The sequence below is a fragment of the Salvelinus alpinus genome, chromosome 24, assembly GCF_045679555.1.
Source record: "Salvelinus alpinus chromosome 24, SLU_Salpinus.1, whole genome shotgun sequence".
Lineage (NCBI taxonomy): Eukaryota > Metazoa > Chordata > Actinopteri > Salmoniformes > Salmonidae > Salvelinus > Salvelinus alpinus.
The window spans coordinates 23551323-23561977 of NC_092109.1; the positions used below are offsets into that span (position 1 = coordinate 23551323).

Here is a 10655-nt window from a genome sequence, read left to right on the forward strand (position 1 = left end):
GCTTTAAAACAAACCCCCCAGACTCACTTCATTAGCAGGGACAAGTTAGTTAGAGGATGTGCCTCAGTTTGGAGCAGTTTAAAACCTGAGGAGAAACGTATTATCTCAGGGGTTGTGAGCAGACTGAAGTGACTTCAGAAAAACATTTGTTCTCCCTAATGTTTCGTGTGTGTTTATTTTTGGGGTGCAAACATTGCAGACAGTCGTGTTTATCTCAGAGTTAGGGGACTGTCTGTTACCGACGTAAACAAACATTGTTTGTTTAGGGTAATAAAATTACTATGGAAGATTCACTTTTTCCATATTAGACTAATTCAATGGAAAAATACTCAAAAATGTACAAAGACTTAAAAAAAGTTTATTTACACATCAGGAAAATATCATCCAATGAACTCTTGGTTACAGATAAGGGTCATGGAAAAGTCCTGATGACCCAATGAAATACGATAGGGACATGAAAGTTGTGAAACAGCACAGTGACAAGGAAAAAAAAGGATTTACAGCACTAGATAAGGGAGGAGTGAGTACTGTCATATTTGGGTACTATAGGGATCAGCGTCTCTGGCTTTACAGCACTCCGTTAGTTGACATGAGATTGCCAAATAGGACTAAAGGACAGAAGATTGGGTAGTCCAGGTGAGACATTGCAATGGAAACCCTTTGTCCAACATCAGCCTTCCATTCTAAACTATGACGTGAATGAGCCGACTACTCAAAACATGACAAAATACAGAGGTAAGAAATCAACATGAACACAAAAGAACTAACAAAAACCAGATGGATTTGATCCCATAAGACTGTCCAGTGTAATGAAGCAGCTGCAGTGTAAATGGATGAAGAGATATTTGGGTTCTGCAAAATGCATCTGTATCAGAGGCTAGTGGGAGGAGCTATAGGATGATAGGCTCATTGTAATGGCTGGAATGGAATGAAAGGAACAGAGTCAAACACGTGGTTTCTATATGTTTGATACTGTTCCATTTATTCCATTACAATGAGCCTGTCCTCCTATAGCTCCTCCCACCAGCCTCCACTGAGTTCTGTATACATAAGAGCATAGGACATATCAAATTCTAACTAGAAAAACAAACAAAAGGAATAGCATATTAAATAAAAGCGTGAAAAGGTGTTAAGAAGGCTTTACGCGATCCAGCCATTGACATGAAGGCTATAAATATTGTATGCATAACGAATCCTCCTTTTGAAGTCTTGTGAGAGCTAAGACAGAGGAAGAAAGGGAGGGGAGACTGTAATTACTGGTGGAAATGGTCTTTGACAGATTATTCTATTAAAGTAGGAGGTTGTTCAAACAAACACAGCTAACCTCTAACAGCACTGGTCTCCACCTATCAATGACAAGAACATTCTCACCTGAAGAAACACTTCCCCTTGACAAACAAGACACTTACTGGGAGCCAATCACATGATTATAACGCAAGTTTGTCTATGAAAAAATGTATGCTCCGTATAACGCTACAGAGTTGGTCTAAGAAAAAGATCCCCACTGGTCATTCTGAACGAGAGAATATTGAATGGTAATAATTCGCAAAGTGCTAGTTTCTAATGAATGATTCAAAACCTGAAGACGTATTTTCAGTGTGGATCGTCAAAATACTGTGGTGGCACACATACTACCGCCATATCGACCACAGAAAACAGGCAAATTATCCAAATTTACTCAACTACTAATCTCTGAACATGTCTACTGATGACAATGGGCTGAGGATTCTGGGTAAAACTCTGGCTCTCTCATCAACTGTTGAGAGCTGCGAGCCGGGCCGCTTCCTCATGCAGGGCTAGCCCCAGGGCAGCCTATCATCTCCAGTGACACCAGAGGGAGGGTGGAACCTCACCCCTCTGCCTGGCCAGGACTGTGCATGGGGATGTAAGGGATGAGACGACAAGATGGAGAGCAGTGCTGTTACTAGCCCAGTCTCCTAGGTCCAACTCCATCTTTGATCACTGGCCACTAACCTCCATGTCTCCGAGATATGGGGAAGGAGTGGGAGGGGGGACCGGCGGGGAGAGCACATCAAGTACACATCCTTCCCAAAGTAAAAAAGGGTTAATTGTATTTAACAATATGCACTCTAACCCCCCCCCCTTGATTAGAACGAGCATCACATCTGCCTGCCGCCCGGCTCTGTTCCTCATTACTGTGGAATCTCATTACAATCAGCACCCATGGGAGACACAGCATCAGTTTTAAACACTTTCTATCCCTCTCTTCCTACCTCACACTCCTCTCTCGCCTCTCTTTCTCTCCGTCTACAATATCGGAAGTCCTCATCTAAGAGTCATTTTTTTCTCCCACATGCAGCATGGAAATTGCTTTACACTGCCAATTAAAATAACATACATTTAGATTGTTTCCCCTCAGTCAGTGAGGATATGTATGTGTTGCTCTCTAATGGCAGAAATAGACCTAAAATAAGGCTGACACGCCAAGGCCGCCCCCCCTTGTTTTTGCCTAACAGAATAACACACACGTGTTTGGAAATGCAGTAAAAAAGGAGGTTAACTTATGGGTCTGTGAAAAGGTTAGATCCATCTCCACACACTCAACTTTCTCTCTTAATAAACCATATTCTTATCAGTGGGGTTTCAAATGTATATTCAAAACCTTTATTTTTTTTAATTAAAAGGTTGTGGTATAATTCATTTAAACAAATAAATAATGCTTGGCAATAAGTAACAAGTAAAAATAAGGAAAATTGTCCATCTAGTCCAAGCAGGCGCACAAGTGTTGCAGGCAATGTAACCGTGGCTCTCCACAAGCCTGTCCTATAGTCCTAGAGGAGAGGAGAGTCGCAGAATGTACAAGGACCCTGCAGTATCCTCTTGATCCAGTCTGGGTCTGCAGTGAGGAGGGTGGAGGGACACAGGGGAGGGGGCACACTAAATAATTAAGCTAACATTGAGTATTTTATCAGATTCATCTGTTCAATCACAAATCACCTGCTCCACTATTTGAGCAGTAAACAGACAACAGATTGATCACTCAGCAATGTTAGGCTTATTTAAAATCATATATGCTGACAGTCTGACAACTAGTAAAAACCAAGCCTGAGAAAAATGCAAGTACATTCTCAAGTACTTTCTTATATTATGTCAATGCTGTATAAGAAGATATGCTGATCAGAGAGCAGGATGAGAGGGAGCTGCCAGTTAATACCTGCCCTGGAGAGACAAAGAGGAGGACGGAGTGAGTGTCATAGAGAGGTAGAGAGATGGAAAGTGACTAGCTGCTTACCCTCAGGCACTGGCAGTCTGGCGATGCTATCCTGCAGCAGGCAGCGTCTGTACGCGAGTGTCTGGCACGCCTGGTAGGACAACACACACCTAAAAGAAACGGGCATACTTCAGATGAGCACTAACACTGTAGGAGGGATATCTCAATAGTGGTTTCCTCTCCTTGTCTCCTTCCCTTCATTTGCAATGACTGGGAGGGGGAAAAAACAGAATAGGTGAACGCGAATTCCTGGTTGACATCCTTACTCAACACATACCGAGGAGATGGGGAGAGGAAACCACTTTAGACTATTGAAATGTGCTGTGGGACATAGAGGCTGCAGACTGTCCCAAACTGTCCACCAGGGGCAGCATATCTCATCCAACTACTGAGCGGTATGGTGGGATAGAGGAGGACAGGAGCAGTACACCGGTAAATATCAAAAGGTGGTTCTGTGATAATAAACAAACAGTCAAAAAAAAGCATTTAGCTGCTGTGTGTGGAGTCACTCGTCAGTGTCAGCCCAGTGTCTGTGGACCTTTGGAGACTTCTCCTTCTGCTTAGTATTGTTCAGAATTCAGAGGCTTATGCGCCCTAGTTTACAGTGGAAATCTCATAAAATGTGATACGGTGGCATTCATCAGTAAATGCAATTGACTAATGACTAATTATCAAATTATGAAAATAATATGGAATGCCTAAGAATTAGAAACCCTGGATTTAGATGACAGGAATCAGGTGATTGGTGGTTGAAATATTGAAGAAAGGGTTGATGGCAATTACCTGAGCCACATATGTCCGTTGGAGCAGACAGCCTGCTTGCGGTCTGTGAAGGGCAGCACCTCCTTACACAGACTACAGTACTCAGGGAATGTCTGCTTGTTCATCTTCTTCTGGATGTGACCTATCAGGACCTGGGGGTGCAGAGAGCAAGACGTGTTGAATCATGCACAACAGGGTAAGCCGAATGTTCAAACAGTCGTCTCTATTGCTCAGGCTTATAGCTCTGGAATAGGACCACAGAAGGACTAACCTGGGCAGCCCTGTCCTCATACGTGGGGTCGCTAGTGAGGAAGTCACAGACACCCCGCGTGGGGATGCTGGTGTTCTCAGTGATCCAGGTGTGGAGGTACACCTCCCCCAGAACCCTCTTCATGTGCTCCCTGGTCAGGTGGGCCTCCACCGCCTCGATCCAAGCTATCACCTCCCCCGTCTGCTCCTCCAACGCCCGGGCCTCTGGGTCCTGCAGCTTCGACACCACCTCTTCCCCTCCTCCACCCTCTCCCGCGACGCCCCCCTCCTCGTCCTTCACAAACACCTTGGAATCCTCGTGTGTGGGGCGCCAGCGTGCCTCCACAGGGGCCTTCTGCAGGGACTGGTAGAGCACCCGCACAAGGAAGAGTTTTAACCTCCACAAGTAGGGGGAGCCTGTGTTGTGTACCTTGTCGTCCAACTCCTCCTGCAGCAGGGCCGGGATGCGTTTGTCCCTCAGCACCCTCCAGCGCACCAGGTCCAGCAGGTCAGTCTGTTTGAACAGGCTCTGGACCGGGGACTCCAGCAACTCTGCCGCCGCGTCATTGGGGGTCTTCAGGGTCACAAACTGGACCTGGTAGGGCCTAGAGACCGGGTGCTGACCGTTGGTCATCCCCTCAGTACTGACCAGGGCCAGGTACGCCCCGTGGGGGCTGACCGCGATGCCGTGCATCCTCCGACCTGCCATACCCTCTGGCAGCACGATCTCCTCCTGCTTAAAGGCCACGGCCATATCGGTAAAGATGGGCGTGAGCTTCTTGACCGTCCCGTCCATGGAACAGGTGTAGATGGAGCTGCCCTGGCGGCTGGCTGTCATGGAGACGATGGGGGTGGAGTGCAGGCCAGTGACGTGTGAGTTGTGCACGTTGAGGCCCGCCTTGGAGATGAGCAGCAGGCACCAGAAGAGGTAGGAGCCCCTGGCCGCCACCACCAGGCTACAGTTACAGTTCTGTTTGGGGTGGAACAGGGAGATACACTTGATGTTGTGTACGGGGATCTGGTCTGACTCCTGCCAGAGGACCACTGGCTGGCGCAGGGTGAAGTAGCCCTTCACCGCCTTCAGGTTGACAGGCAGGATCTTGACGGGCCCTAACTTGCTGCCCACGATCAGGCCGCTCATCTTGCGCCCGCTGTGCTCGTACTCCCACCAAGCCAGCACGCTGGGGGACAACACCCCAGACTGGATGGTGTTACAGGACAACACAGAGTCCTTCCCCAGCATGGGCAGGCAGAACTGCCACACCACCAGGTCTCCGTTCTCCATCAGCACGGCCAGCAGCACCGTTCCCACGTCTTTACACTCGTTGTTGGTCTGGACGTGCTGCGTGGTGCACACACTGGACCACTCCATCCGTACAGGGGTCTGCATGAGGTAGCGTCTCTGAAGCTCAGCCAGGTCCAGGAGGTTAGCCTTGGGGGGCTGCCCACCCTGCACGGAGTAGCCTCTGCTCTCCAGGCTCTCTCCATACAGCTGGGTCAGGTCAGCCACCACAGTCCACTGTAGACGCTTGGTGCTGCTGTGGACGGTCAGCCGGTGGTCCAGGGTGAGGGAGGCTAGGAGGCACCGGCCATTGACGTCACAGCCCAGGGGGGACCAGCTGGTGTACAGGATGCCCTTGTGGATGCCCACGGTGGGATTGAGCACTCTGTCCAGCATGAAGGACTGGCTCATCGCTGGGTCACTGGAGCTGGAGAACTTGTCTTTGGCCCTCAACAGCTCTTCTGCTGGACCTACCTGGTGGACAAACAAATGTTAGTCATAAGTAATCTCATTTGATGGGGAGAAAATAAAAGCAACTTCTAGATAATGTCTAAAATCCAAAACTTTTTGCATCAACATCAACCTAGATTGCTAGCTTACGTTAGTTAGCCTGTCCAATATATAGTATGTTTGGCAATGGGATAAATTGTTAATTGCAGCCATCAGTCAAAAAGTAAACACATCAGGCAGATGCTAGATACTTTTGGTCATGTAGTGTATGTGGACACCTGCTTGTCAAATATCTCACTCCAAAATCATTGGCATTAATATGGAGTTGGTCCCCCTTTGCTGCTATAACAGCTTCTGTATGGACCTCACTTTGTGCATGGGGGCATTGTCATGCTGAAATAGGAAAGGGCCTTCCCCAACTGTTGCCACAAAGTTGGAAGCACAGAAGTGTATACAATGTCATTCCATGCTGTAGCGTTAAGATTTCCCTTCACTGGAACTAAGGGGCCTAGCCCGAACCATGAAAAACAGCCCAAGACCATTATTCCTCCTCCACCAAACTTTACAGTTGGCACTATGCAGTTGGGCAGGTAGCGTTCTCCTGGCATCCGCCAAACCCAGATTCGTCGTCGGACTGCCAGATGGTGAAGCGCGATTCATCACTACAGAGAACGCGTTTCTACTGCTTCAGAGTCCAATGGCGGTGAGTTTACACCACTCCAGCCGACACTTGGCATTGCGCTTGGTGATCTTAGGCTTGTGTGCAGCTGCTCGGCCATGGAAACCCATTTCATGAAGCTCCTGACAGTTCTTGTGCCGACGTTGCTTCCTGATGCAGTTTGGAACTCGGTAGTGAGTGTTGCAACCGATGACAAACTATTTTTACGCACTACATGCTTCAGTACTCGGCAGTCTCGTTCTGTGAGCTTGTGACCTACCACTTCGCGGATGAGACGTTGTTGCTCCAAGATGTTTCCAGTTCACAATAACAGCAATGACAGTTGACAGTTCTAGCAGGGCAGAAATTTGACGAAATGATTTGTAAAAACAACTGAAAGGTGACATCCTATGACGGTGCCACGTTGAAAGTCACTGAGCTCTTCAGTAAGGCCATTCTACTGACAATGTATGTCTATGGAGATTGCATGGCTGTGTGTTTAATTTTATACACCTGTCAGCAACTGGTGTGACTGAAATAGCCAAATCCACTAATTTGAAGGGGTATCCACATACTTTTGTATATGTAGTGTGTATATTCTGACTCTGCCCCCATGATAGAGGACTAAACTCCACTAAAGTGAAGGAAGTTTCTATTGACTCCACGAACAGTGTGGAGAAGAGACTAGGCTTTGTGGAATCTAGCTCCGACTACATCGTATCGCATATGTTTGTCATCTGTGTTTGTGCCTTTATTTGTTTGGTATTTTGACGATCACACTATTTAAAGTACATCCCACCACCTACAGGATTTCCCAAATTATATATAATATATATATATATTTTAAGAAACTAAATCAAACAACGTTCCTGTTAAAAAACATTTGATCCCTACACAGGCTCAAGGGGAACCTGGGAGGATGGGTCTTCCGGCGCCAGTACCCCTTGCAAGTCTTCAGATGTAAAATCCTCAAGTTCCAAAAGCTTTTATGCCGCAGCCACAATAATGTCTAGTTTCTTAGACTTCTTTTAGACTTGTGCCGTACAGTTTACAAGTGTGTCCATGAACGCCACAAAATCCACCTTTTTAACAAACAGGGTATCTTTTGACTGGCAGCAAACATTTACTACAGGCTGTGGTGGTGCGTCTACCATCTCTTCACTTGCATCAATTGTTTTCTGAATGCTTTTAAATCGCCTCTGCATAGGAGATTCGATTGACCGCTCTAACTTTTGCCAACTCAATCTCCTTCACAGGACACTCCAGGAACTCAGGATCATGATCCCCACCACAATTGCAACACTGTCATCCTTCTACACACCGTTCTTCAGTATACTCTGTCCATCTGCACACACTTGAAACATGGCCAAATCCTTTACAATTCTTACACAACAATGGTTTGGGGACGAAAGCTCTTACATTTAAATGTTTTATTTTATTTAATCTTTATTTAACTAGGCAAGTCAGTTAAGAACAAATTCTTATTTACAATGACGGCCGACCCTGGCCAAACCTTAACGACGCTGGGCCAATTGTGCGCCACCCTATGGGACTCCGAATCACGACCGGTTGTGATACAGCCTGGAGTCAAACCAGGGTCTGTAGTGACGCCTCTAGCACTGAGATGCAGTGCCTTAGACTGCTGCGCCAATCGGGAGCATAACCAAGCTTCACATGTGTAGGCATTTGCTCTTTATCAAAAAACAACAGTACCGACAGACTTTCTTATTTTTCTCCATTCACCATCAGGGTCAGACGGCGGGCACCAACCACACCAGGAATTCTCTTCAGGGATTCAACTTGAACATCCGTCGTCACCCCTGAGATTACTCCATTGATGGGCGCTCTACTCTGAAGTTCAAAACACAAAACTTCTGTTGCTCGTATTATATTGAGACTCACTGCAATCTTCCTCTGTTCTTCAGAAATAGAATTAATCAAAAATAAGACCACTCCTGGTCACTTTGACAGACTCCACTTTCCCCAGCGTATACTTCACCATTTGACACCTCAAACCGGGTTTCCCCACATATGTAGCCTTACTCAACAAACGCATCTCAACAAGAAGCGATTCATTATCATTCATACACTTATCCTCCACTCCAATTTTAGACAATGTCCTTTTTGTTCCAGTTTTCGATACTACTGTTGTCCCTTCAGAACATTCGTCTTCACCAACTTTGCTCGACGCGCTGCTCGATTCCAACTCAGCATCCACTTCTCCCATCTTTTCCTGAACTGAAACCGTAGTCCTCTCAGAGGTTGTATTTGACTAACATCTATTGAAAAAGTATGGATTTCAGCAAACAAAGAAAATCACTCAACTACAGAGGACAAACATGGGCACACGGTAGGCATTTCATCATTTAAATTTTTTTTTAAGTATTGACCTTGGGCAAATGGTTTTAGAAGTGGGGGGGGGGGCATAATATATATTTTTAAATTATACAGTTGGATAAACACTCCAAAATAGCCCTACCCGACCACTCAGACGTTGCCACATTTTGAATCACATTCCAATGATAAAACTGGGGAGGACAAAAATGCAATTTCAGAATGTGGAGGGGACATGTCCCCTGTCCCCAGTGAAAGTTGCACCCCTTTTGGGAGATAGATTCCACAAAGCCTGGTCTCTGCTCCACTCCGTTGGTGAAGTCATCAGAAACGTCATTCACCAAGGAGTGGAGTTTAGTCCTCTACCCCTGTGAATGAACTCAGCTGGAGCCCCTCCCATGAGACAGGTAAAACAACTTCACAACTTCTATTTTTGTAATGCACGGTTTTGAGGTATGGAATGAACGCAAAGGCAAGCTTGCTAGCTAGCTAGCTACATGTGTGAAAGATTCACCTTGAGTTCACAGACTTGGTCCGGCACGGGAATGGAGGTCCGGTGCAGCACCAAGTCTTGCTTATTGCCGTGAACATCGCACACTACCTCCATCAAAGAAATACCACTTGTGCTAGAGGCCGAGATTCGGTGGTCCTCAGACCACGTGAGCGGCTCCAGGCCGCTGACCGGACTCAGTAGCTTTATCACCGGATCCCTCTTCACGACTGGCCCGAGTGCTGCCCAGGGATCATTCTCCCGTTCGGCTTCGGTAAGTTGTCCTACCTCTACCCTATCCGGAGCGCGATTTGGGCTGCAAGCCGCCATTTTCCATGTGAAAAATAAAACAACGCGTCACCACAGAGTTTCTGAACCGTCACTACGGCGAGGAGGAGGGACATCTCATACCACTAGGAAAAATATCCGCAAAGCTTCAGTGTAGAGATCGGTTGCAGTGTAGAGATCACTAATATATAATGCCTAAATTCAGGTAGAGATAGCTAGATAACATCAGCAAGTTTGCTATCCAGCCATGAGTATGTATCTATCTTCATTTAGTCAACGAGTTAGGAATATTTTTTATGGTAGAATAGGAACTATTACAATGTATCATAATACAACACAGTGATAAAGGTTGAGATAACAGCATGACTGTCTCTGCATGGTATTTGGTATTTATTAGCATCCCCGTTAGAAAAATAAATAAACATATCTTTTTTATTACCCTACCAACTAACCCTATACTAATTTAAACCCACCACCGTATTCCATTACTAACCCAATCTGATTCTACCCCAGGTCAAAAGCCTGAGAGGAATTTGTGCATTTTTATTAGGATCCCTATTAACTAACGCCGTAACGTTATCTAATCTTCCTGGAGTCCAACACTAATTAATAAGACATTACAAACAATTACAAATTAAGACTTTACAAACATTTAACAAGTAGACAATACAGACAATTAAAATACCTGACAGGAAACACATTTAACATTCAGTTGATGCTTTCTATTTCCTGCCCAGTCATATGGTCTATCACATTAGATGTTCTTTCTACTTCCTGTCCAGTCATATGGTCTATCACATTAGATGTTCTTTCTACTTCCTGTCCAGTCATATGGTCTATCACATTAGATGTTCTTTCTACTTCCTGTCCAGTCATATGGTCTATCACATTAGATGTTCTTTCTACTTCC

At 45.9% G+C, this 10655-nt stretch overlaps 1 protein-coding gene across 2 annotated transcripts; it reads right to left on the reverse strand.

The window, feature by feature from the left end:
- Nucleotides 1-338: 338 nt before the first annotated feature.
- Nucleotides 339-9904, reverse strand: LOC139552361 (general transcription factor 3C polypeptide 4-like). Of its 2 annotated transcripts, none has more exons than XM_071364024.1 (5): nt 9482-9904; nt 4266-5999; nt 4016-4146; nt 3254-3342; nt 339-2857 (listed from the first exon to the last, which is right to left on the reverse strand). In XM_071364024.1, the coding sequence occupies exons 1-5, from the start codon at nt 9785-9787 to the stop codon at nt 2793-2795; spliced, it is 2325 nt and encodes a 774-aa protein (XP_071220125.1). In that variant the 5' UTR covers nt 9788-9904; the 3' UTR covers nt 339-2792. The 2 variants fall into 2 exon arrangements, with proteins under 2 accessions (XP_071220125.1, XP_071220126.1); XM_071364025.1 differs by having other exon boundaries at nt 4266-5995; nt 9482-9580.
- Nucleotides 9905-10655: the final 751 nt, after the last annotated feature.

Bases quoted from the DNA above. Each gene is read 5' to 3' on its own strand.
- LOC139552361 (XM_071364024.1), bottom strand. From the start codon at position 9,787: ATGGCGGCTTGCAGCCCAAATCGCGCTCCGGATAGGGTAGAGGTAGGA. The intron at 4,147-4,265 runs GTTAGTCCTTCT...CTGCACCCCCAG, and splicing joins ATGAGGACAGGGCTGCCCAG to GTCCTGATAGGTCACATCCA. The intron at 3,343-4,015 runs GTAATTGCCATC...CGTTTCTTTTAG, and splicing joins AACGGACATATGTGGCTCAG to GTGTGTGTTGTCCTACCAGG.